Here is a 27895-nt window from a genome sequence, read left to right on the forward strand (position 1 = left end):
TTTTCACTGCTCGCACGGACCGGCATGATTGCCTTAGGGATGCGACCACCCGCAGGACTTCACCTTCTGCGCTCTGCATAGGAGCAACAAACATCTACCGCTCGGCAGCCCACTATCTTGTTGCTTCTCGGCAGGGGGGGGCTATAGCCCCTGATCGTTTGGTTGTAGCTAGAATCTCAGGAGCTACAGCCAAAAGACTAGCTAGCCCCCAGTCCCAACAGTTCCGACATTAGCTTAGCCCCGGGTCTTTTCCAGACCTAGCAACTCCTCTGCTTCTCGGGGCAAACAGCGCTCCACACTGCTGCAGTTTCTTGAGTCTTCTGGCGGCGGACGCCACGAGGGCAGCACACCTCTCTCTCTCCCGGCAGATGTCCCCAGCGGGAGATGTCTTTCTGGCCGCTCCATTTCTTCTCCCCAGTGACGTGGCAGCCCAACTCGTCTTGCACCGAATGCCGTGGGGCGGGGGGGTCACCCAGATCCCGGCCGCACGAGCACCCTCTTTAATGAGGGCCACGGCTGGGGTGAAGAAAGCATGGGCATCCCCCCATTTTTATGGCGATGACTGCCGCTCCTCTTTTTCCTTCTCGGGGGTGAGGGGGAAGACACCACGCAAGGCCCAGCACTAGACGCCGGATGGCCCCAGCCGTCTTGCAGGCTCCTCTTCCATGAGCAGCAGAAAACGTGTTCACCACAGGGCACGGGGGCCCAACCTCCTTGTCGCCAATGTCATGTCCCTGGCCTGCAGTCACGCAGGCCAGGCATTCCAAGGCTGAGGGTACCCAGCTGAAATGCTGGGGACTCCCAGCTGACGTCACTTGACAGGGGGCACCTTGCCAGCCCATGAGCACACAGGCTGTTTCATGGCCTGGGTGCCCAGGCCAACACCAAAGACTGTGCCGGCGTTGCCCAGCAGTGGCACCGGCGTCTATATGCAGGGTTGCCCAGCAGGGGCTTTGCAGGCGCATTCCAGTAGGGTTGCCGGGCAGGGGCTCTATCGGCATGGGGGAGACCATCATGGACAGTGTTGCCCAGCAGGGGCACTGTCCAGGTGGAGGGCCCTCCTCCGGATAAGCAGCACTAGCATTGCGCTGCTGTAATCACACACACAGGAGACTGGGTTCCATGGCATAAACTGACTAGCCGGAACTGGCTCGTCCCCTTTAATCACACGGTCACTGATATGTGACATGCGCACGAGCCCTGGGAGATACCATTCTCCCAGGAGGGGGTGACACACCATAGAGACAACTCAAGTTAAACAACGAATTATATATCCAGTTGTTACATATAGTCTCTCACATAGCAAACCACGCTGAGATATAACCCATCCATCACATTATCGTTATTACAATGGCAAGGAACTAGCCATCTGCGCATAACTGAAGGGCGGACATTATAATTAAGTTTGCATGGAGTTTGAAGCTCTTTTATTTAATGTCTCTTCAGACGGTAAGTGGAAGGGCCATGCTCGCCAGAAGAAATGGTAGCAGCGCTTTACAAATATCACATGAATCAACCGTAATATACTTAACGCATTACAACTAACTGACTCGGATCCTCCATTTAATACAGCACGGGAGTTAATGATATACACCTGCATACTTTTTTTCCAATCTTTTGAAGGGCACAGATTAAAGAGGGGGGGAGTTGAACTCTGTGCATTATAATTCGCTTTCCAAAACAGCGCCTTGTGCGCAATCTAGTGCTTTGACGACTGTTCGCGTAGTCGCTCCAGTTGAAACCACGCAATGGGCACAAGAAGTTTGGGACAGGGACGCTCGTCACTGGTTACTATTTTTGGCGCTGGCGGCGCGTTGAGTGACTTTCTCCTGGCAGGAGCGGTGTTTGTGCTGCGCGCTCTCCCAGCGCGGGACCTGACTCACCGCCGCAGGTAGTGCTGGCAGCACGGCGTGTCCCACACACCCTGCACAACCGTCAGCACCTGCACGCTTCCCGGACTCAGGCGGGGGCCACTACTGCAGGTGCTGTGGCCGACATATCCCGCCAGACCAGGATGCTTTCGCTCGTTTTCGGCCTAAAGAGGCCAACTCTAGGGGCCGTTGCAGTGCGCACGGCGTCCTCTGGTAGCGATGGAAAAAAGATAGCCGGGGCATGGACGTCAGCGAAGGGGAGGGCGCTGACGTGCAGGGTAAACACTGCGGATTTCCAAATCGGGAGAAGCACGAGAGCAGGGGCGGAGCCGGAGCTTACTACGCAGTCCCCTCAGCTCGGTGTTTGAAGGGCTTGGCGATATCTCAGCCCCCGGGCAACGGGCACCTCCCACTTACAGCCAGGCCCGAATGGGTAAATCAGGGGCGTCTAGTCAATATACCGATGCATGATATACTATATAGCGCTCTACCTGTCAAATCCATCTGAAATGACGACGCTGGTAGCACTTCACCTGTCAAGTTAATGCTTTGGATTACATCAGTATTTTGTGGTGAAACCACGCAATGGTGTTTTATGAAAAATCGAGGTAATATAAGGATTAGACCCCACAGATAACTGTTATCAAAAAAGTACCATGACACTGAATACCAAGCGGTGGGAGGTGCACGCAAGAAAACTGCAAATATTTCCATACACCGGATCCTTCCTGCCCAGTGGACCTAACCTTGTTTTGGTGAGACGGCGGAAAGGGGGCGTCGAGAAAGAGGGGGGATCCCTTCCAAAGGTAGAAGGGGTGGGACTTAGAAAGATTGTGCAACAGCCAACCTACTTCTCTAAGTGGCCCTGGCTCCCGTCCATCTGCGACGTGGATCAATGGGATCCCAAAGGTGTTCTGGATTGATGGCCTCGCCCACACCGCCTTGGCTACGCCTGCTCCCATGGAGTCCCCCCTCCCTCCCGGCCCCGCACGTCACATGTTGTTTTCCTCTTTAGCTCACTCCCTCCGTACGGCGTGTTATTTACTGTCAAACTGTTACCGACTTCAGCTCCGACCAGCCTGCGCGGAACAGGCTATATAGAGCCGGGAGAGCGCATCTGTAGCCAGGCGGCACAAACACCGACCCCCCGCAAATCGGGGGACCACCACGGCAGCACCATTAAAGACCCCGGCAACGGAATAGCCGGGGGGCCGGCGAGGATGGCCAGTCCGCCGCTAACAGGCTCCCCGGAGGTTGGCAGCAGCCAACAGAGCGTGCGCAAGAGCGGATACCTGCGCAAGCAGAAGCACGGCCACAAGCGCTTCTTCGTGCTGCTCGGGCCAGGCGCTCTACCGGGGGAGCCTGCCCGGCTCGAGTACTATGAGAACGAGAAGAAGTGGCGGAGCAAGCCGGCCAAGCGCAGCATCGTGCTGGACTCCTCCTGCCTGAGCGTCAACAAGAGGGCGGACGCCAAGCACCGCCACCTCATCGCCCTCTACACCCGAGACGAGTACCTGGCCATGGCGGCGGACAGCGAGGCCGAGCAGGAGGGCTGGTACCAGGCGCTGAGCGATCTGCTGAGCCAGGGCCGGGGCGGGGGCTGCGCCGCCTGCAGGGAGGGCGGCAGTCCCGGGAGCGGGGCCCCGTGCGGCAGCTGCGGAGCCGCGCCCGAGGACCCCGACTACGGGCTCGTGACTCCGGCCAGCCAGGTGTACCGCGAAGTGTGGCAGGTGACCGTCAAGCCCAAGGGACTGGGGCAGAGCCGCCATCTGACCGGGCTGCACCGCCTCTGCCTCTCGGGCCGCTCTGTGTCCTTCGTGCGCCCCAACGCGGAGACCCCGGCCGCCCGACTGCAGCTCATGAACATCCGGCGCTGCGGCCACTCGGACAGTTTCTTCTTCATGGAGCTGGGGCGCTCGGCGGCCATCGGGCCCGGCGAGCTCTGGATGCAGGCGGACGACGCGGTGGTGGCCCAGAGCATACACGAGACCATCCTGGAAGCCATGCGCGCCATGCGGGAGCTGGCGGAGCTCAGACCGCGCAGCCAAAGCCAGTCCACCCCCATCAGTGTACCCGTGCCCAGGCGGCACACGCACAGCCACCCGCCGCCCAGCCAGACCGGGCTGCCGGCGCGCAGAGCCCGCACAGACTCCTCGTCCTCCGCCACGCCGCCCGCCAGCGCCCCCTGCGCCCGTGTGCGCACGGCCAGCGAGGGGGACCGGACCATGGTTCTTAGCCCGTGCGCCCTCCGGACGCACCTGAGCCGTTCCAACACCCTGGCAGGGCCCAGGCCGCTCTTCTACCCGCACCCGCGACTCCCACCGCCAGGCGCCCTGCAGCACAGCCGCTCCATGTCGATGCCCGTGCCCCGCTCGCCACCCTCGGCCGCCAGCCCTGTCAGTCTGTGCTCCAGCAGCAGCGGGCATGGCTCGGAGAGCAGCGCCGCCCCGCGGCCGTCCAGCTGCGGCGCCTCCACCTCCTGCTCCCCCAGCGATGCCGGATTCATGTCCCTGGATGAGTACAGCTCCAGCCCCGGGGAAGTGGGGCGCCCTTGCCCCCGCGGAGGTGCCGCCCACCATCATCGCAGCGGCACCCCGGAGTCCGTGTCCGAGACGCCCCCAACACCTGGTCGGGAACTTAATGGCTACATGTGCATGGAGCGCCCACCGAGCGGCCTGAGCCTCTGCCCTCGACACTACTATCGGCTGCCCCGAGAGGATGCCCTGGACCCCGCACACAGGAAACGCACCTACTCCCTGACCACCCCGGCCCGGCAGCGCAGCGCCCCGCAAGTCTCCTCGGCCTCCCTGGACGAGGCCACCCTTCTGCGGGCCGTCTGTCGGGGTACTCTGTCCAGAACCGCCTCCCCCAAGCTTCCTTACCACCCGTACCCGGAGGACTACGGGGACGTGCAGATCGGCTCCACCACCAACTTGGGCGATGACGGTTACATGCCCATGGTGCCGGGCGCGGTTCTGGCCACCAAAGACTACATGCCCATGAGTTGCAGCACCGTGTCGGCCCCACAGCAGATCCTGCGGCCACGCACCGGCAGCTCCCCTCAAATGAACGGCTACAAGACGGGCGAGAGCTCCCCCGAAGACAGCGGCTACATGAGGATGATGTGCGGCGCCGAGGGCCGGCTCGGCCAGGGCACCGACTACCTGAACATGTCTCCGGGCAGCCAGGCGTCCGCCACCCCCCCGGACTGCTTTTTCCAGCAGTCGCAGGTGAGCAGCACAGAGAGCGAGCAGTACGTCCTCATGCACTCCCCGGGCCGCCTAGTGCCGGAGGAAGCGCAGCTGCCAGTGCCCCCGCTGGGCTTCTTCCACCGATGCCGGGCCGTGCGGCCTACCCGCCTGGCCCTGGACAGTGTGCGCACCATGCCCAGCATGACCGAACACCCGCCCGCCGCGGAGCCCCACAGCCCGGGCGGGGAGTACATCAACATAGACTTCGGAGAGCGCTATTCGCCAGCAGGGGGCGCATCCCCCGGCTCGGACTACATGAACCTAGACTGCGGGGGGCGCTCGCCCCGCTCGGGACCCGTGTCCCTGGAGGCCGAGGCCGCCTACTGCCGGGTCTCCTGCCCCTCGTCCCCCAGGCGGCAGCAGGAAGACGAGGACTATACGGAGATGAGCTTCGGCTCGGCGGCACCCACACCTCCACAACCAATCTGCACCAAGCCTGAGCCCACTGCCACCCTGCTGCCCAGCCCCACCGCCGGCGTGCAGCGCCTCAGCCTGCTGGACCACACCACCACCTTCCCCCCTCTGCCGCTCCCTGACCCCGACCGCGGCGCCAAGGTGATCCGCGCCGACCCCCTGGGCGGCCGCAGGCGGCACAGCTCCGAGACCTTCTCGTCCACCACCACCGTCACACCTGTGTCGCCTTCCTTTGCCCACAGCCCCAAGCGCCACAGCTCGGCCTCTGTGGAGAACGTGTCAGTGCCGCGCCGGAGCCCCGGGGGAGAGGGCTCTCCCGAGGCAGTGCCCACCATAGAGACTGGCGGAGGAAGCCCCATGTGCCGGGAGACGTCGGCCGGCTTCCAAAACGGACTCAACCACATTCACATCTCAAGGGAGTGGACTGAGCCTGGTGCAAATGTGCGCCCCCTGATGGCCGCAGGAGACGGAGCAGCCTATGCCAGCATGGACTTCTTCCTGACCCACACCTTCAGAGAGGCGGCGAGTGGCAAACGGTAAGAGCCGACACTTCATTATTCCGCAAATGCCCCCATAAGGCGACTGGTGCGCGTGTACAGTACTTTGACCTGTCCCAGGGGTAAGAAGGCGTGACAAGTGAGCAGTGCACTATATGGCATTCAATGACTGCCACCTCAGGCACTGTTTGGATCTGCCACCTACTGGCAGGCGCGCATTTTTCGGCCGCTGTGAGCTAGACATAACCAGTGGAGATTTCTAATTTCTAATAGATTCCCTAACAGGTGCGGCCCATTGCTCTGTCCACACGATCTCCGCATTCCGAACAGGTGTCACCCATTGACTGGCACAACTTCAGTATTGCACCCACTAACAAGTACCACCCATTGAATGGCACCTATGGCTCCACACTAGTTGCTTCTGCGTTGTTGTGCGCATGATCTATTGATCAACGTTCAATGCACTGTGGGCCTGACTTGCAAAGCTTTTTTCAATCGTATTTCCCCATTGAAAGCTTTTGTAAGTCAGGCCCAGTATTTTTCCGCGTAACATTATGTTCTTGGAGGAAAAATATTCTTATCCAAGCATCAGTCACTGCAAAGTCAGCCCTTTCAAGTTCTCCAGACCAGGGTGTGTATGTTTCTCCGTCCTGGCTCCCACTTTCTGGAACTCACTCCCTCTGTCTCATAGAGCATCACCTGGCCTCTAGGAAACCCGTCAAAACCTGCCTGTTCCTACCCACAATCTGATTTACCCCTTTCCCGTGCCAACCTCCCTACCACCTGCACACCAGCTTCAGCCAGCAGTCACACCCCCTGCCACTCATCCCTCTCTCAACCACCACCTCGTCCCTCCCTCTTCTGTGCTCGGCCCTGCCTGGGGACCGCCAGCCCCACAGGGTGGACTCAGGAAGGTAATCCAGTAACTTGCACATAATATGATATGAATCTTGACAGTGCGTCTGGTATTGCTCCCTCATGGGCTCAGAGGGCGGGCAATGCATCACGCTTAAACTGCACCTTAGAAATATCACATAGTTCTTCTAGAGGACGACATTCGGGAACTTTTGAGCCCTCTTACATAGTCTGCACTGTGTATATAACTCTTAAGCACAGGGGGGGGGGGGAGAAAAAATGAATGGGGAACCTTGCTCCTACATTCCTACAAGAAGGAACTGTGGTATCATGTACTCATTTAGCACTAAGATCTGTGAAATGTAGCTCTGATCTATGTACATAGATGTAACCCAGGATGTAGACGTTTGTACAGCTAACACATTTCTCCCCTTGCACACTACACCTTCATAGCTTAGTGGAAGTCACAGGGTAATTCCACAAACCCTGCACTCACAAATAACACCAACACTACTGCACAACACCTCTGCCATTAGAAGATACTTTTAACACAAATTCAACTGCAGCTTCCCACATAATTTTCTCCCCTTAAACAGAACCCACCTCTGTTTAGTCAATAGTTTACCTCTGCTGCACCCATCCACACGCAATTCAGCTATCGATGACTAGCAGCGCCCTGGCCACACCCTCACATAACTTTACTGGCTGAAATGCACACACTTACAACGGCACCTCCCAATCTGGACTCTTGTTCTTCGGAGGGCATTCATCTATATGAATGAATGATTTAAAAATAACATTCTTAGCCCTTAATTGATTGGATATCTGCTAATTTGAGGGAGAAACCGGGTGCAGGCACCAGTGGTCTGTCAGGAGTAAGCCTAGGATAAGGTCCCTTTAAATGCAGCATCACCTACACGTAGAAAGAGGTGTCACTTAGCCTTCGAGGCCCAAGGGCTACTGCATGTTTTTCCCCCTTTAGGTAGCCACAAGATTTCCCCTTTAGGTAGCCACAAGAGACCTGGGTGAGGAGCTGTGAGCAGTCATGCCGATGGCCAGTGACCACTCCCAGAATCAAGATGCACGGAGCTGGGCGGAGCTTAGCTTTCATTGAGAAACATGGGGAAACTGAGGGTGCGCAGGCGCATAAACATGGAGGCAGTGGTGATGTCTGTGCTGGCTGCGGCCTCCGGCCTTTCCTACGCATATATTATCCACTCTTGACCCGTTTAGAAAGCGTGGTTCGCCGTGTACAGGGCAGTATCCCTCGCACTCGTGTATTAGCTTAGCTGTCATGGGGTGCTTGCTTACCGCTCCCCGAAGGGCCACTGACACATTTTACGCATATAGACTCCGCATGCCGGTAGGTTGGCTTTATCTTTGCTGACTGCAAGGGTAGTCTGGATTGTACGTTTCAAGCATGGTGCGGAGGGCGGCAGGGAGTTGCCTACTCATAAATCTACTGGGTGACCCTCGGCCGGGTCAGTAACCGTAGCGCTGACCACCGTAGTGGATGGGAATGGCTTTTGTTTACATGGCCCCAATGGGTTCATTTTGCCTTGCGACGGCACGCGCCTCTTCGCTTTTGGTGCATGAAGGCCACGCGGCCTGCGGTTCATTTGATTCGTCCAAGTTCCGAGCTACCATTTTGGCCAAAACCCCGTCGCCATCTCCAGATAACGGTCACCGCTGGAACAGCTGCTGCTCATTGCTTGTTAAGTGGCACACAAGAACACGTGAAATTTGTTAATGCCCATTTACCCTCATTTTGGGTTCATGTTAATAATTACTTGGTTAGAGCTCGGATGTGTCTCGAATGGAATGGGGCATGTTGACATGACTGGATGTATGTTTGTTTCATTTCTCTGGCATCGCTTTGAATACCGTGCATTGGACGCATATAGGTATACTGGAGTGCAGCGAAACTCCACATCCCAGAATGTAAAGTGTTGCGCGTTTAAATCCAGGATTGTCTGAATGTTGCACATGACGTACGCCCCTTTGCTGTCTAATTCCAATGTGGCCCGTGTGCCACCAGAGGCTGGCTTTTAATTACTCCCAACATCTTGCTGCGTCGGCTCCTCACCAGAAAAATTTGCAATACCTTCTTAAAAGCACACGTGCAAGTGAGTAGTTCACTGCCCGCCAGGGTGGCTAATCCGGCTGAAGGTTCTTGTCTCGCGCCTGCGTGTTTGGCTCATAGTATATGCTGCCGGAATTATTTATTAGTGCAGGTGTTATTGGTGGATGATTGGGTGTGGCATAATGTTGGCTTTAAATTTGATAAGTCTGTGTGCTCGACCCGTATTGGGCCCCAACGTTTCCCGCCCAGCCAAAGCAAGCGTTCCGTAACGCCATTAAGTGCACGGTAAGTAAGGCGGAATCAGAACACGGTCCTCTGCCAGCGGGTCTTCGGGCTAGCTAGTTTAGTAGAGCGGCTGTGTGCCGTTAAAACGAACAGTGCTTCCCCCAGTAACAACATGAAACACAGAGGTGCCCTCAAGTCCTGCACGTATTTTGTTTACTTTTCCCCACTTGGTTATGAGTATGGTAACTGTACCTTGCCGGATTTGGGATAAATTAAGCAGGCAGCTTTTTTTGAATTAAATGGTAAATGTACAACTGTACTTGTAAACGGGCCATTTCTGTTTCATCTACCTTCAGAGCACCCCCTCCCAACAAAACCCACCCCCCAGCTCCTTCCAATATTTTAATAAAGTGTCATCTCCATGGCGACCAGTGCCCGTCTGCACACTTGCCCACAGCCCCCACTGTTTTCATCAAGAAGATGCCAGCTGCCCCCTAACTGACTTGCGCCGTTTTCCCGGCATGCCGCGTGAAGGATCTTATCGGCAGCGGAGCCGTCGGTTGCTTCCTGTGCACGCTGCTGATGCAGCCTATCGCAGCAGGCGCCTAGCGGGACGAGAGCCAATCTGTGATGGCGGGATATGGCATCGGGTTGGAATGCCGGGGCTTCATGCTCGGTTGCAGGGCGAGTTTTTTATGTGCAGTTTCCTATTGCTTCTCTCACACCAACGAAACCGTAAACTGATTCCGAGTCGCATCCGTGGGTGGCCTTCACTGGCTGGACAGGTTGTTACGTGTTTGGTAGTGTCGAGGCAGGCTGCAGCCCGGTTTTTTTTTTGTGTGTGTAATTTACTTCTACACTCATTTGGGCTGTTTGGTAGTTTCTTTTGAGGGAATGCAATCCTATCCAGTTTTATAATGGTGTGTGTTTTGCATTTTTACTAAACTGCTGATTCACAAAGCGTTTTTCAATGGGCTTGCACCATTGTAAAACTATTTTGTAAAGCAGGCCCTGTATGTCCTTGAGTAGCAGTAAAACAAAATCCTGGGATCCAGATTTTTTTTTTCTTCTCAGCTAGCTTATTCCGGAGGCAAACAGGATGATGCACTTTTATTTTTCTTTTTTGAGCTCAGTTTTACTGACTGAGACCTTCTTTTAAATGTAGATTTTCTTTTGGGTTGGTAGGCAGTCCCTGAATAGTCCATATTTAAGGTGTTGGAACTCGCATATTTTGTGGTGTAGATGTTACATAACTCTCAATGTGTACATGATATCGGTAAAATGAATGTGCGAATGGGAACCTGCACTTTGCTGACATGTATGGTTATGTAAACGCATAATGTGCGCTGAAAGCCACAGTTTAGGAGGTGCGAGCAGGTGTCCTTGCCTTATACCTGTGCAAGGCTATTCTCGGGTGCTGGGTTTCACACCCAAAATAGACAATTCCAGTGCGGGCGGCAAACATACCACTCCATGTAGACGCGCACCATATAATGGGCTTCCACAAAGACCACTTTGAATTATCCAAAATAAATACTGCCCCGCCTGGCTATGGTGAACCATATCCACCAGACATGCATTGGCTACATGAAAAGGCTTGGAGGGAAGCCTGGCACGTGAGAGAACACCCTGGGAGCATGCAAGGTGCATTCCATTGTAACAGACTCGGGACACCACACACCCGGTAACTGGACATGTGCAGCCGGCCTCCACTTCTGAGTGTAATGTTAGTTGCTTGATGGGGGGGGGGGCGTTGATGTGCTGATACTGGTTTGCTTTTCAGAAGCTTTTGGTACAGTTGACCACTCCTTCCTGCTCAGCTGGCGTCTCCGGCCCTGTCCTGTCATGGTTCACCTCTTTCCTTGCTGATAAGGGCCAAACTCTTGCTCTTTTCACTTTTCTTATTGCGCACTCTTGTGTTGTCTCCTAGGGTTGTGCTCTCTCCCCTACATTACTTAACCTCTACATCCAGTCTCTTGCAAGGCTAATCCATTCCTGTAGCTTCCACTGCTACGCTTATGCTTCTCAGCAGGACGGCACTTCTCAGCTTAGGGGTTGCATGTCGATGGTCGCGGGATGGCTGGGCCTCAATTGGCTCAAACTGAATGTGGACAAAACAGAAGTTTTGGTGGTGGGTTCCCCTTCTCGATTATAGGTCTCTTCTTTTTGGACTTCTTCATATTGTTTGCAGGATCTTGTCCTGAGACCCACCGCTGTGCCTGCAGTAAACAATCTAGGCTTCAAGATCTCTGCATCCCCATCCCCCGAGGCACAACATGTCAGTGCAGTCTGTCAGACTATCAATTTCCGGTAAGATAGTTCTGCCCCTTTTCACTCTCATGTCCCCCTTGTCGTTGTTGCACTCGTTCTGAGTTGCATCTACTACTGTAATTTGCTTTTTTTTGGCTAACCCTTGTATCTCGCCAATCGGCTTCAGCTCCTTTAAAATCTGGCAGCACGCATTGCTACCAAGACTCCTTGTGGTTCTCATATATCTCCTGTTCTCTGTTCTTGGCTCTGGCTGCCTTTTTTCCAGTGCATTTCCTTTATATCTTTTTATATAGTACACTGGGCATTCCACGGCCAGGGCCCAGAGTACTTGTGGGCCAAGTTTCTCCCATAGACCCTGCTCGGTCACTGTATAATCAAGTTGACCATCTGGTTTTTGGTTGCTCTGTTTCGTTTAGCCGGGTTCGGTGGCCGCTGCTATCAACAGCTGGGTTATGGAACTCTCTACCATTTACTGTGGGGGCAACCGAGAATCGCTTGCTGTTCAGACGTCTTCTAAAAACCTATTTGTTTTTAGTTGCTAAGATTCAGTTTGTTGTTCTGTTGGTATACGTAGCGCCTAGTTGCCTCTGGTGGTCGTGCACTATATAAGTTTACTTAACATAACACGTGCAGTCGCTTTCTTATTAGTTTCTTGTTCTGTTCTTAATTTCTGTGCTTTTTTTATGGTGAACTTTACTCTCTTCTTAACAGGTGTGAATGGACTAGACGTATAGTGTGCCTCACAATTTGAAAATTAGGTTAAATTCTACAGCACACGCAAGGGGCTGTTCTAATGTTTGGTCCGACGCATTTCGGGGTGTGCGGTGTATGCCGCTTCGTTTTGAAATGCGGGTTTACTCCGAGGTGGGTCAGTCATTGCTCAAGGCGCTTGATCTTTCTCGGCACTACTTCGTCCTTTAGATGTGAGGCTAGCACGGGGCGGAGACGTTTGTAAGTAACCAATAGCGCGGAAGGAAGTACTTTGCGAGGAAAGATGGCAGTGTTTGCCCTTTGCAGGAAGTCGTTGCTTTCCCTTGGAGTGGCGGGGCATGCAAGCTCCTGGACTGCAGGCAGTTGGTGGCTTATGTGTAGGAAAATGGCCCGGTTCTTAGACACACACGGGTGCTGCTCTTTGTGCCTCTTGTTAGTTGTTTCTCTGCGACCATGCTTTAACAAGCTGCAGAAACACTTACAAATTTTATGTTGCATAAAGTACTTTTGCTTGCACCGAAAAATCCCAAAATAGTCACCAGGCGACTTCCTGTTTTGTTGTGCAGCTGTCTGTGATAAATACAAGTGATGCCTCTGTGCAGGGGAGTTGCTAGCTCTGGAAAAGACCCGGGGCTACGCTGATGTCGGACCTGTTGGGACTGGGGGCTAGCTAGCCTTTTGTCTGTAGCTCCTAAGATTCTATCCAGGGTACAACCAAAAGATCAGGGGCTATAGCCCCCTTAGCCCCCCCCCCCCCCCCCCCCGCCACGCCCCTGCCTCTGTGCCTGGTCCCTTGCGCGTTTTTTCTTCTGGTTAAGTTTATGATGATAGACTGGACATGCAGAGATGAACAATTCTCAAATTGAGAGCGTGTTAATGTCTTGGCTGCAGGGCACATCTATGCCTGTCCAAACGGAAGATAATCGGTGTGGGCACATTGCGCACAGTTTTCGAACGCTACTGCTACTACACCCATCCACCACTACACTTGCTCCACACTCCAGCTAAGTATTGGACACCTTCATTGTTTATACTGCCCCCTCTGGGTGATTTGTGTTTTCGAGTCAGTGCACTTGTTTGTGTGCGAAAGCATGCAACCTTTTTTTGGAAAATATTCCTTATGTAATTCCGCTTTGAGTCGGCACATAACATGAGGGCTGTTCTGAGTACAGCACTGTGCCACCAACGGGTTGATGTTGCGTGGCGGCTGGTTGGGATTTGAGACACACTGTGATCTCATTCCCACGAACACCAACAGAAGATCTTGTTTTCAGTCCGGAACCACCCTTCTCTTCCATTTTCTTAGTTAAGTGTAACTACAGTTAATCGTTTTGTAACAAGCGCCCATTCAATCACTCCTCCTGCCCTCCTGCGAAACCAGAGCGTTGCTATTCGTTTTGTTAGTACTGCACACTAATTGGATAACTCGCCATTCAAATCTTTGTCCAGCAGTGTTTCCAGCTCAACAAGGGCGTGGTAGCAGCACATGCAAACTAACGCAAACCATCACTGTCATGAAGATGAAACGCGCAAAATACAAGTCCTCCTTGATTTTCAATAATGCCACTTGGACGTCACATGTGGTTGTTTGTTTTTTTTTTTTTTTTTTACTGTGCAGGTTAAACTTTGAGTCGTACTCGGTGTCCGCCTTGTGGATGTCTGTTTGTGTTTGGAAAGTAATAACACACGTTGCAAAAGTTGAAGTAGAGGTAATTGCTGCAGAAACGCAGCGGCGCGGTCTGAGGCCTCCACGGAGGTGGAGTCCCTGAGCGCGGCGTCGGCGTCATCCGTCACTGTCCTTTCAACCTCCTCAAAGCGAAGACTTCCTTCCTGGCAGATGGCAGCCCCAGGGCTGTGCACCTGCCATTGCAGGCAATGCATACTAGTAATCTAGCCCGGCATTACTGTTGACAAAGGGCTAATGATTGCAGACCATCTGCCCCAGCCTAAACAAAGTCGGGAAATGGGTGTCCTTCAAGCCAGGAATGGCTGATCTCCCGCGAGATAATGGCCGGTGCAGAAGGCGATCGAGGCCTTTAAGAGCTTACTGTGCTCCGCATGGAATGTGCTTGGGCGGCCTTCATCCTTTCGTGGTGCGTGACAATGGCAAATGGACTCTTCATTCCACAGCTTTGCTAATTAGTCCATTATACATGTGTGACTGCATGTTTTAGCCGATTGGCGCTTGTTAGGGTATATTTGAATTCTTTATTTCGAAGAATATCCTGCGCAGTCCTTTCTTCCAACCCCCCACACCCCCTCCGGTTTTTGAACACGGCACCTCCATGAAACACGCATGTGCTCCAATATTTTGTACAATACATTGACCTGCTGGTGTGGAGATTTAGTAATCGGCCCAGGCGAGTCCATCTTGCCCAATGCTGTGGGCGATTTATTTTTCAATTCAAACTACTATGCACCTAATGGCCTGAATTTTCAATGGGACTGTGCCATTTTAAAATGTCTTTGTAAATCAGGCCCTAAGACTCGTAGTCAGTCTGCACTTCCGGGGGGTGTACTTGGTCCTAGTCATGTTGAAATGTGTAGAAGGAACAAACAAATCATGCAAAAAACAAAGGGGGAGGGGGGATAAGGCTCTCGTAAATGGGACTAATGTCCGGCCATGGGCCCCCCCCCCCCTTGTTTTTTTTGAAGGAACAATCTACAACGAAAATACCGGACTTTAGCAAATTAATCAAAACGACCTTCCTCCCAGAGTCTACTTATTAGTAATAGTTCAAAATGGTGATTGGCAGACCACTTAACAAGCTTATTTCTATGCTTTCAGTCAAGCCATGTGCCTGGTGTTCTTGCTGATGAAATCCCAATGCTTGCCTAGTTACCTCTGCGTGTTCATGGTATAGCCATTGATGCTTCGGTGCCCTTGGCCTGACTGTGGTACTGGACAAGACTGCGATGGGGCTGGAACTTGCTGGCACCAGAAAAAGTGAGCTGGAACAAGAAGAGCAAAGCAGTGCTCGTTAGTCAGTATGCTCTGACTTGAGAACGAAGTGGAGCTGCAGGACCGGTTCAGTAACAAACCTTACCCCAGCGGTGTCTGGCTTTGATGTGCGTGTGACTCATTACCGGAGCACTTCCCTTTCGTGACCCAATCCCAGTGCAAGGTCGTTTAAACCTGCGTATTCGTCCAATGGCTGCCCTTCTATCGAGCTGGTGGCTTGGTTAAACATTTCTGCAACTTGTGAGCTCTTTTTTTGGCAGTTTAGTCAATGCGAAGTGGGAATGCTGGCCACGAGTTGTAGCAATATTGTTTTCTTTGTACACACAATTGAATCTTTCTCCGTTTAAACCTTTAATTTTAGTTCTTATCTGGATACAGCTGACCATGAAATTGCCACCATTTTTACAGCATGAAACTGAATGGGAGGAGGGGGCGTCCACGCGCATTTCCCCCTCCACGCTTTACACCGTGATCCGACTCAGATGGCAGCTGGAATTTAGAACTCTATTTATTCACTTATGCAATTGCTGCCTGCTGCGACGGTATCCTCGAGGCCCTCAAAGTGCTCCAAAAGAAGTAGTATCTTCATTTTGAAGTCCCCCAGAGCTGCACATGACCCCCCCCCCCAGTGTTGTGTTGAGAATTAAGTGATCAATTGGTGGGGTTGGGGTGTCTCTCTCCTGAAGATACCCATACTTGAGCTGTCTGCTTTAGGCCTTCCAGGCGCTACAGGCCCTGCTGAAGATGCTCAGCAGGGTGGCACCTAGGCTAGTCATCCTATTTTCTATAAGACCTATTGAGTGTGGTTGTTTGCTGTAAGTTGGCAGAGGCTTTCCTGAATTATATTATAATGTAATAGTACACGAATAAGTTGTGGCCATCTGGGTTCTTGTACTTTAAAACCTCTTCATCCATTGGAATGAAGACTTGTGACCGTCTGGCCGTATTTTGGCCATCCTTTTTTGAGTTTTGTTGAGCTGCCCAGCAACAAAGTTATCTCGTGAGTCTGGAAATGGGTGAGGGGAAGTCATGCAGTGTTAAAGACCACTGGTTTAAGTGACAGCTGTGAGTAAACTACGTATGTGTGTTTGTGTGCATAAAATGATAGACCCATTTGAGAGCCTTGAGTTAGCCTTGCTAGTTCTTGACAACTTAATAACGCAACCCAGCATAGAAAGTCACATTGGTTACTCATTGAGTGCACATCAGCTTCATGGCAGTGCTGTACACTGACCCAAGCATTTGAGTAACCACCCAAAAACCATACTTCACTGTTTGAGGAAAGTCTTGCCCATGCTTAATACCTCTGTTGACCTCTTTAATGTTTCCATACTTCATCCGGGTGCACAGACTAGTGACTGACCCAACAGCAGAGCCCATTCTTTGAATACAATGTGTCTTTAATTGCCAATGAGAATCCAGCGAGGTATGAATGAGCTGGGTGATGTACGCTTTGGTAATGGCTCAGAGTTTCTTAAAGGTATTCGAAATTTGCAAGCCTATTAAATGTGCACTTGTTGAAGTTGGGGAAACTAAATGGTGCTCTGGGCAGAGTCTGTGCTCCGGACTAGCAATAGAGCCGCTTGCTCACATCACTGGTACATCTGGAGCTTTGAATTCCCACTCAAGGAACATGATTCTTTATTTTTTTTTTTCAGTAGACTGTTTTATAGGTTTTTGTGTTATTATGTAGATTGACAGTTAAGTATGTCCATTCTCAAATGACCCCAAGTGAACTTTGCAGAGGTCACTAAGTGGGCCTATAGCCTTCAGCCAAAGTCATAGAAAGTGGAGCTGCCGCTATGATCTGAAAAACCTTGCAGTTTGGGGTTGTTTTTACGTTCTGTAATAGCAAGAATGACCCCACGGCTCGGAATGTAACCTCTGTGTTTGGAATTTCCTGTTTATCAATGCCATGACAAGTTAAATGGCTTTGCCTTAGGCTCTCCCTCTGAAGAAACATAAACCCCCAGGGACATACTTGTATAATTGAGCATTTGGGAACAAGTGTGGTCAATAGCAGAAATACACGCTTTAACGTTTACTTCATTCAAGTGAACTTGCACCACACAGTAAAGTGCACGAATGAAGGTTAAACAAGTTTCTGAAAGAAGGAAAGTATTTACCGAATATTGACGTATGCTGCTTTAAAAAAGGAACAAAAACACAGGCAATGGCAAATGCTCTGAAATGGCATGCACTCCCATTGCTGGGAATGCACGACAAAGACAAATAAACCGGTTACAAATCAATAAGCACATAAATAAACCGGTTACAAATCAATAAGCACATAAAGGAGCCATCCTGGTAAGGTCATTTTCAATCTAATGGGCCTTGCTCTAATTTCTAGCCAGTAAACGTGCTATTAATTTATTCAGATTCATGTCCCCTGTTCCAGATTTCAAACCCTGCATTCACCATTGTGGTTATTAGGATTTTAAATTAGCCATGTTCTTTAACTTTGGCAAATAAAATATTTTGGGGGGGTAATGGAGCTAGCGTTCTAGGCATTGAAAACTGTACATAAACTCGCCACTGTGTGTGGGGCACCCAGTAGTTTTACAAGTCTGGACATTTGTCACTTAAAATCAGTTTTATATATTGAGATGCCAACATTAAGGTCCCAAATCAACCCTATTCACTCTCTAGGATTAGCTGAGAATATGACAATACAGGTATTGTCCCTTTAGTTGGAGGCATTTGCTAACGTTTTACTCAAACCAAATGGTGGTGTGTTATAAGAATGTTTGTATGTAAAGCATTATTTAGGTTTACAAAAACCTGCAATGCTGAATTAAAACTCTGCTTTAACTTGACCATTAAATGGTTTGAACACGGGAGCTCAGAGTGGACATTGTCTTGAAAGATATCCTTAGATACGACTTATCCTAGGGCATGCGTCTGCGACCTCCCGCTTTCCAGATGTTTTGGACAACAAATCCCGTGATCCCGCACCATTGACTATGCTGGCCAGCGCCGAGGCACGATTAGTCCAAACCGTCTTGAAAGCCAAAGGCTGCAGACCCCTGTCATATGGGCGCCATCCTTTGGCTCTCCAGATGTTATGGACAGCATCTTCAGTCAGTCATAGTCAATCGTGGGGCTCATGTGTCATCCCAAACTTCTGGAAGCCAATGTTTGTAAACCCCTGCAGAAACAACGCATTCAGAACAATACTGTCTGCTGAATTATTGTACCTTTGCGCGAGCCTTACTGAATGTGGAATTACGTTTTGCGCGAGCGCAAATCTGCAGCACTCAGTGTAAACTAATATTTGTACTTCCCTCTACATGTTGTTAAATTTTCATCCATATGTAAAATTAAACTTCTGTGCCTGCTGCGTTATTTAACTGTGGGCTACAGTGCTTCAATTTAATGTTAAGGATCACAAAGTGTTTAAAAAAAAAAAAAAAGACATTGTTTGGGGGGGAGAGGGCACCGCGAGTTGTGCGGTCTCTGGTGCCGGGAGTATGGAGGCCAGAGGGGGGGGGGGGGCAGTGGGATCACTGCCTCGCGTGGTGCAGATCACGTGCAGGAGTGCCAGAGAGGCGGAGGAGGTCTTGGGCAGTGGCATCACTGCAGCGTTGTTGTGCGCCGTTATGTGCGTAGGATTTCTGGATAGCAGAGGAGGGCCTCACGGAGCAGGATCGCTGGGTCCTGGAGGCTCCGCGTGGTGGGATCACCCGCAAGGAGGACTGCAGGATCGCCTTCCGGGTGCGACGCCCACTTGGTGGGATCACCCGTGCATACATGCCAACATTCAGACGCACCTAAGAGGGAGTTTTGAGAGAGAAAATCGGGAGACGTAGTTTTTCCCATAGGAATGTATTGGCGCTGGAATTATTTTAGGCGGGAGAATGTGAGAAAAAGCAATATTTCTCACTGAAAAGTCGGGAGTCTCCCGCCTAAATCGGGAGGGTTGGCATGTATGCCCGTGTGCCGTGGAGGAGGACCGCTGGCTGGGACGGACCTCGTCGCCAGTTGTTAACTGTGGATGCAGTTACAAATAAGTACACAAGCCAGCGAGTAATGTACGTGTGCTTTATTCAAGATACACACAGGAACGGCCTCCCCCATACGGAAACGTCACTTCCCTTGTGACATTCATACAGAGAGGGTCTGCCTTAAAGGGGCAGACCACGGTAACAGGTCTATACTTTATTTGGCACATAGCTATAACGTTTGCAAAACATTATAAAAATAAAATGTACATGGGAAATTCTTGTGGATAGAAACCTACACTACGGCAAATGCATCGCACGTTTCAGTAAGAAGTACACAGCAAAACGTTTTCCATCCCTTCAGTTTTTCAAATCACCAACCTATTGCGGAAGGTAGTCATTATAGTGACACTCTATAAGAAGGCTGGGCCTTAGTAGCAGGGCAGAGAAATCTTTTTTAATTATGCATCGTGGCATTGCATTGCACTTGGCTTCAGCGGACGCCCAACCAGCATAATGAGAACACATTTCTTTAAAGACCAGAAACTGCTGCTCGGCAGTTTCATCCAGAAAGGGCAGTACAACTAAAACGGCGGCTTGAGCAGCTGAATTTAAACCTGGTTCATGGTAATTTGCATTGTTAGTTTGCTTTAAACGTGACCCTTTTAGGTCGGGTCCAATACACCTATCATCACTGTGTTAACTTAGAGTTGTGTGCGCATGCTTATAAACAATGCTGGCTGGGGTCTATATGCTGATCAATGGGCTAGTGGTCCACATGATGTGGCTCTGACGTTTGGTCTGTGATAGTTGGGGCTTGTATTCTATTGTTTGAGAGATGCGCGGCCAGAGTCTGCTAATTATGTAGGCCCTGCTTCTGTTGTACATTTGTGATTCTTCAGTAGGGCGCTTTTTTATTTCCTGCATACGTCTGTTGGGGGTTTGTCCTTGGCCCCCCCCATGCTTGCCCGTGAGCCCCCAACCCGACACAGCTCACACACACGCGTCTGTCGGCTTCGGGCTCCCCGGTCGCGCTGCGGCTTCCGGGAACGCCCCGTTTATTAACGCTGCACGCGGCGACGTGCAACGTCACGCCGCCGCGTGCGCAGCCCTTACGGGGCAACGCCACACTCCTCCTTTTTCAGGAGGACACACAATTACAACATTAGTTAAACACACCATATCACACAGCAATCAACTTGCCCATCATGAGCCCAGGCCCCTTTAATGTCAGCCACCCGGGTCCCTTCCCTCCGGATGAACCTCCAACGGTCCCAACACATACTCACTGAGGTAAGCGGGTTTCCCTCGCCCAGCCCTCTGGGGGTACCTCCCGCTCACCTCCGGCACCGGCAGTCCATCAGCAACAGCCTCCCGACTCGGAGAGGCCGGGGCACCGGGAGGGGGCCCATCATCATCAGGGATGTCAGCGACAACCGGGTCCAGAGGGGGTTCAGTTCTAGAGTCTCCCAGCTTCTTGAAGCTGCCGTTTCGGGTGACAGCCGTTCGCCCATCGGAGGCCGTCACCATCGACCCCTTCACGGCGACCACATCCAGGGGCGCTGGTTCGTAAGGGAGGGACAGCTTCCCGTGAGGATGTCGGTTCCGGATAAGCACCTCATCCCCAGGTTCCAGCCGCTGGGGCCGAAGACCCCGGCGCAAGTTCTCTTGGCTGATCCTGGCCAGTCGGTCGGCCTCAACCTGCTGGTCGTTGATCACCCCGGGTTCTCTCTCCTGTACCTCCGGCAGTAGACCCCGGGGGCATCGCCGGAATAACACTTCCGCCGGGGCGACACCAGTGGATGCATGTGGGGTGGTGCAATACACTCTCAGGAATTGATACAATGCCCGTTGGAGGGGCTGGCCTTGTCCTTGCGCAATCCGAAATGTCTTGTTCAGCCTTCGCATCAGCCTTTCTGCATCGCCGTTGGCTCGAGGCCACAGCGGGGATATCTTCCGATGTTGAACTCCACAACTGGCTAGAAACTCTGAGAACCGCTCGCTTTGGAATGGCGACCCGTTGTCCGAGCATAGCGTCAGGGGAAATCCGTGGGTTGCAAAGCTCTTTTCCACGCCGACTACCACATGCTCGAATGCCACCAATTCCACGAACTCCACCTCGGGGTACCGGGAGTACTCATCGACTATGGCCATCAAGTGGGTGCCCACGGACGTGGACCCAAAGTCCGCATGCACGACCTCCCAGGGCCTGGTCCCTCGAGGCATTGCTTCGATCGCCGGTTCCCTCTGCACCGGGGAGGCTGCCTGACACCATACACAGGCTGCCACAAAGTCATCGACCCTTTTCTCCAGCTCCGGGAACCAGACCTTCATCCGCAGCCTCGCCTTCGTCTTGGCAGCACCCTGAAGGCCATGATGGGCCAGGGCGATCACATCACCTACTTTGGAGTGGGGGACCACTATGCGATCCCCCCGGAGCAGGAGCCCCGATGCAGAGAAAGACAGCTCATCTTTCACCTTCCACAGCTGTTCAAGGGCGGTCTTCGCCTCATGGGTCCGCCCGGCGAGAGCCTCCAAGACAAACTTCCAGGATCCGCTTTGCATCGACTGCTTCAGTATCTGGAAGCACCCATCCTCAGCCGCTGCAGCCTCCAGCTTTGACAGGGGCAGCGCATTTGGTGTTGCTCCTTCCACTACCATCCGGACATGGTCGTCCGCCTCTTCTGCGCAGGTGTCTCCCACCACTCCCCCACGCACTCCGGGATGCCGGGAGAGGAAGTCCGCTGCATTGTTGGCACCAGGCCGGTAAACCAGCGTGACCCCGTACTCGAGCAATGCGAGCATCCATCTCTCAATTCTGGCCGGGGGCTTTGATGACGAGCCCGCCAGGATCGGGAGCAGGGGTTTATGATCAGTCACCACAGTCACCGGGCGCCCCAGCACATAGAGGCGAAAATGTCTGCATCCCCACAGGACCGCCAGGGCCTCCCGCTCTATCTGGGAGTACCACTGTTCCGTTTCCGAGAGCGCTTTGCTGGCGTATGCTACGTGACGGAGGTTTCCATCCCGGTCCACTTGGGTCAGGACCGCCCCCAGGCCAAACGGACTGGCGTCGACCACGATCTCCGAGGGTAGCGCTGGGTCGAAGAACGCCATGGTATCCTCCGTTGTTAAGGCGCTCTTGATGTCCTCGAACGCCGACTGCTCCAGTGGACCCCAGTGCCAGGCAGTCTCTTTCTTGGTAAGAGCTCTGAGCGGCTCAGACCTTGAAGCCAGGTTTTGGATGAACCGACCACAATAGGTCACCATGCCCAGAAAGCTTCTCACCTCTGACACCGATTCCGGGGGCTGTGCACTCTTTATGTCCTGAACTTTCCGCGGGTCGGGTGACACTCCTCCCTCCTTAAACACGAACCCAAAGAATTCTATGGAGGGGCGCAGGAATTCGCACTTGTCCCTATGGAGGGTGAGGCCCAGTGACTGCAGTCTCTCGAAGGTCTTGGCCAGGCGCTTCAGGTGGATCACCTCCGTGGTGGCAAACGCCAAAATGTCATCACTGATGTTGAGTACCCCTTCAAGATCAGCAAGGGCACCTCGGATAATGTTCTGAAACACTTCCGCAGCCGATGACATCCCAAAGCTTAACCTCTTGTACCTGTAGCGTCCCCGGTGAGTGGTGAATGTTGTAATATACCGGGACTCCGGATGGAGGACAACTTGATGATACCCTGCTCTGAGGTCGAGCTTGGAGAAGAATCTGGCCCCTTGTACCTCAGCGATTATGTCGTCAATGGTCGGGGTCAGGTGTCGCTCCCTTTTGATGGCCTTGTTGGGCAGCCTCATATCCACACAGATACGAACTGAGTCCGGCTGCTTTGGTTTTCTGGCCACGACGATGGGGGACACCCATGGTGTTGGGCCTTCCACTTTCTCGATGATGTCCAAGGCCACCAGGTTATCCAGCTCCTTGTCGACCTGCTCCCTCAGATGAAAAGGAACTCTCCAGTGTTTCAAAGCAATGGGTTGTACTGAGTCATCAATGTGGAGCCGGACTGGATCACCAGTCATTCTCCCAATGCCGTTGAACAGGGCTGCGTACTTGTCAAGTAGATCATTGATATCTTCCAGGTATACTGAGTACGCAAAACTCACTATCCCGAGTGCCTCCGCAGCCGCACAGCTCAGCAGGGTGTTGTTGCTTATAGGGGTCACGTAGAATCGAGCCCTGATCGTCGAGCCTTCATGTTCCACCTTCGCTACGAACGCCCTGTCCAGCGGTATGGGCTCGAGTCCACCGAAGGCGAATATGCGAGTTCTTGGCACAGCCAGGTTTGGCAGCGGGTCCAGAGCGTCATAATGTCCCCTCGCCATTACGTTGACAGATGCCCCTGTGTCCACCAACACGGGAACAGGCAAGCGGTTCACCTCCACCACGCACCTTGGCTGCCTCCTGCTTTTGCCTTTCAGGACCCCCATGCTTGAGACGAAGAAAATGTTCTCCTCCTCCTCCTCTTCTTCAGCCTCCTCTGCCTGAGTCTCCTCTTCCGCTTGATCTACCTGGGCCACGTTGGACGGCCGGGTTTGGCGCAGATTCCAGATTCGGGCAAGACCTCTCGGTACCATGACAGGTAGAGCCGACTTGCACACTCTTGAGAAGTGATCTGGCAGTCCACATCGGCCACATGTTCTTCCTGCGCCTGGGCACTCTGTTGCGTTGACTCCCCCGATCTTCCTGCTCTGTCACGGGGGGCTCCACCAGTCCTTCTTGTTTCTCTGCCGCCCCGCCACACAGCGCCCACCTCTTCCGCCTTGATCGAGCGTGATCCGCCTTGTTTGCCCGTGCCTCGGCCACTTCGTGACACCGACCCAGTTCCAGTATGCGGGGCAGAGTGATTCCCGGCTCTCTGAGGACCTGTCTCCTCAGTTTGCCGGAGGAGCATGCTTGGATCAGCATTGTTCGTATCATATCATCCGCGTCCCCCCACGCACACCCTTGGGAAAGGCGGCGCAGGCGGCCGTAAAAAGTGTCCAGGGTCTCATCATCCTTTTGTTTGGCCGACAGCATTACAAATCTCTCGAAGTCCACGTTGGCGAGTGGAAGGCAGTGTGCAAGGAGAGCCGCTTTGGCCTCACCATAGGTCTGGTCAACCGGAGTCAGCGACTCGAAGATCTCCTGAACCGCGGCTCCCGCCGAGTACAGCATGGTGGCCACCATGCTGTCGTCATCGTCCACCCGAGCAGCCCTGAAGTACATGTCCAGGCGGGCCACCCACCTCTTCCATCGGGGCCCCAGGCTAGACGGGGGGGCCCATGGGATCAAATTCTGGTATCGGTTGTAGGGCGGCCTGGGCTCTCGCTTGAGCCATGATGGGAGCCCCTTGTGGAGCGGCAGGCTGCGCCCCTAGGGGTGCCTGTGGTGCAGGCGCCTGATTCCCCGGTGGCAGCGGTTGCGGTGCTGCAGGCTGGGCCGCCTGATCTTCGTCCTTAGTCTTCCACAGGATCCGCGGTGTCCCTTTCCTGGTCGCTGTCGGACATGGGACTGAGCGCACAGGCACCCCCACCACAAGTCCTGGGGCCGCAACTCAGATTCCCACCATCACCATGCAGATGGATGCACCCCCATGCCAAGCACAGCACGGGTCTTGAATTGTAGAGCGGAGAAGACGGTGACGTGTGTCCCCTTCCTTGAGCACCAGCCAAGAGTCCTACACAAAAAAAAAACGGCTACCACCTTGTGATGATGAAGAGGACCAATAGAAGATGGAGCACCAACCACCACCACCTTGTGATGATGAAGAGGATCAAGAAAAGTGTCCTGATGATGAAGGGGGCGAGGAAGTGCCTTGCTGCCACCTTGCAGCAATGCACCGCAATGTAGAGGTCCCAAAAATTAAACCATGTGGGTGGACTGGACTAAGCAGGCCCTGCCATAGTAGTCCTTATCCTGGCTGTCACTCGACAGTTTCAAAATATGATGAAAACACACAAATCCGGTATGGGCGTGCAGGTCATGCACTCGGCAACCATGAAATCCAAAAATTAGACCCGGATCACGTTCTCGTCCCGAACCGGAGCTCCGAGAAGTTCCGCGGCCTCGTGTTCAAAATGGCCGCCAGCCGCGTGTGCGGTCCGCAGCCACGGCGTGAAACGAAACGTCCGTGAACGTTCCGATCGTAAGAAAAATTCCGGAAGCCTTTCACCGCCGGGCCCGGGCATCCGTCGCCACTGTTGGGGGGGTTTGTCCTTGGCCCCCCATGCGTGCCCGTGAGCCCCCAACCGGACAGAGCTCACACACACGCGTCTGTCGGCTTTCGGGCTTCCCGGTTGCTCTGCGGCTTCCGGGAACGCCCCGCTTATTAACGCTGCTCGCGGCGACGTGCAACGTCACGCCGCCGCGTGCGCAGCCCTTACGGGGCAACGCCACAACGTCCATCTTTTTTACCTTTTCTGCAGAAAATAACAGAACATTCTTTGCATAGCGAATTATAAATGGAGAGGGGAGTGGGGGGGCTAGGGATATGAGCATGTGTGGCTAATGTGCTCCAGTTCTCATGAGCTGCTTTTTTCCATCCCCCCACCCACGCCTCTTCTGCTGCTTCTGACTCGCCCCATCTCTGACGGCAAGTGATGCAGCTTCAGTCACGTCTACGCGTGCGCTGACTTTGCCTTGAGAGCACAGCTGGACTGTTGCTGGGCTACTTTCTTGTCGAGGCGCTTTTTAAAATTATTTTATTGGTTGCTTGCTGACTGAGAACGCTCGTTAGAAGCACAATACCTAAAACGTGTCTCTTACCTCTGGTGGCCTCCATTTGATCCTCTCCCTCAAAATAAGAGTGACTTCAGCTTCTTCGGGAAGATGAGATGCCATTCGAGTGTCTAAAGTGGGATGAAGGGTAGTTCCACGTGAGGGCGACATGGACTGGCGAACCTCTCCCACCCGTGGTTTTAAGTTTGCTTTTATGAGATGCCATGATGCATTTATGGCTACTATGCTCTGGACCGTTAGAGTTGTTGGTGTGTTTTTGCTTCTTTTTCTTAGCAGATACTGGGGTGGAAGAGGTCATTTTGAAGGGTATCGAAGGTGCTCAGGCTGGGGAGGGAGGGGGCAACAGAGGGCTTTTCATGCGTCAGAGGCAAGTTGTCGTTTCTGCAATCCAAATATCAGTGGCACTGCAGCATTTGCGGTCAACTGAAGCTGGTAGCTCTGGCATGCAGGCAGGTGCACGCAGGGCGTTGGTAGCGTCCAATCTGGTGTTGACTGTGCTGCCGCTCTCCAGGGCGTTATGCTCCCCAACCAGAGATTTCTGAAAAGAAGCAATGTTGTTGGTGTCTGTACTAACATTTTATGCATTTTGGGTGGGGTTGAGGAGGGAGGGTGGGGTGGGGGCGTTAGTAGAGATACACCTTTGCAACCAACAGGGTTTGTTGTCTTTTTTTTTTTTTTCTGCTGTTCGTCTGTAGGGATGGAGCAAAACTTAACCCATCCAGATCTGAACCCTACCCATCTAGTCAAGTTGTTTGAGTAGGCTAGAAATCGGGAACAGCGCCCCTTCTATACTTTGTGGACAGACAAATTCAAGGGAAAAAATACAATGTTCTGATGTTGCTTTGTCTTGCACCATCGTGAGCCATAGACTAGTTGTTGTTTTTTTGGGCCCTATTTACTTTGTGCCAAGAGATTGGTGCTCAGCATTTCAGTCCAGTGGTTCCTGAGGCCGACTTCTGTATCGGCATCCCCTGTGTGCTGAAATCCTATCGGTACACCCAAAACATATCTGTACTTTCAACCAGGGTCTTTCCAACAACTGCCTCCTGTGACTCGTCCAGTGGATTAACATTTTTACCAAGTTCATGCCTGGGTGTGGACTTGAGCAGACACCGGTGTGACGATGTTGCGTTTTCCTTACTGTTGAGGCACAAATGAAGGTGTTGACTGGTGGCCAGATGACACAAGGTCTGGTTCAGTTTGCTAATTTCCATAAATGTGTAGATGTGCTTTTTTAATGCTCTGTACTCTTGATCCTTGGATTAAAAGACGAGACAACTTTTCAAAATTGTTTTTCCTGATGCCAGTTAAGCAGCAGAAATGTATAAAGGAAGATCTTGGAAGGGCTCCTTCTCTCATCTCCTGGGCAAAATGATTTCTGACCTCCTTCCTGCAAGTAGAGAGTTAGCATGCAATCTGGTGGGTGTTTGTATGTCTGCGTAGGGGGGGGGTACATTACCAAATCTACATCCCCAGGGATTTTCTGTGGTTCTTTAGTGTCTAGCTTTTTATCTCACTTATTAACTATTTTCACTATTCCCATCAGAATTCCCTGTGTGGTGCATGAAGGCCATAGCTATCTGGGTGATAAAGCCAGTTCCGAATTAACTGTCCTTTTGGTCTTCATCCTCCATAGACTAGAGTAAGATGTCTGTATACCATTTTGTACCCACGCCAATTCACATTTAGGAAACTTTGATTCTTTATTTATTATGCGCTTATACACAAGTGTTTCAAAGCGCAACAAAGCAAGGGAGGGGAAGACATAGGGAAGACAAACTATCTTACTAGGCATGGTACATGCAGCTCATGCAGGTGAAAAGGAAGTGCGTGGGGAGGGAGGGGGGCAATAGGGACCAAGTGCGCACAGTCCTTTCAGAACATGAGTGCAGAGAGATACCACTCTCATAGGTTGTAACTGAAGTGCAGTAGTGCTGTGGCAAGTGCAGGAGACTAGCGAGGAAAGCTTGGGATCGGTGAGGCGCTGAAGGTACACCAGGCAGCAAAACTGAGCAGAGGTAGAGGAGAGCGCAGAAAGGTGGTTAGCAAGGGAGAGCGAGGAGGAGGCGGCGAAGAGTAGAGTCATG

The 27895-nt window shown here is 52.6% G+C and overlaps 1 protein-coding gene across 1 annotated transcript in view; it reads left to right on the forward strand.

The window, feature by feature from the left end:
- The first annotated feature begins 2862 nt into the window (after positions 1–2862).
- The window catches only part of IRS2 (insulin receptor substrate 2), a 36931-nt gene continuing 11898 nt past the window's right edge, over positions 2863–27895 (forward strand). Inside the window, exon 1 of the mRNA XM_069636563.1 lies at positions 2863–6072. Coding sequence (XP_069492664.1) covers positions 3092–6072 — 2981 coding nt within the window. The 5' untranslated portion in view covers positions 2863–3091. The remainder of the gene's footprint in view (positions 6073–27895) is intronic.

This window comes from Ambystoma mexicanum, chromosome 7p (genome assembly GCF_040938575.1).
Source record: "Ambystoma mexicanum isolate Mex_15411 chromosome 7p, UKY_AmexF1_1, whole genome shotgun sequence".
In the NCBI taxonomy this organism is placed as follows: domain Eukaryota; kingdom Metazoa; phylum Chordata; class Amphibia; order Caudata; family Ambystomatidae; genus Ambystoma; species Ambystoma mexicanum.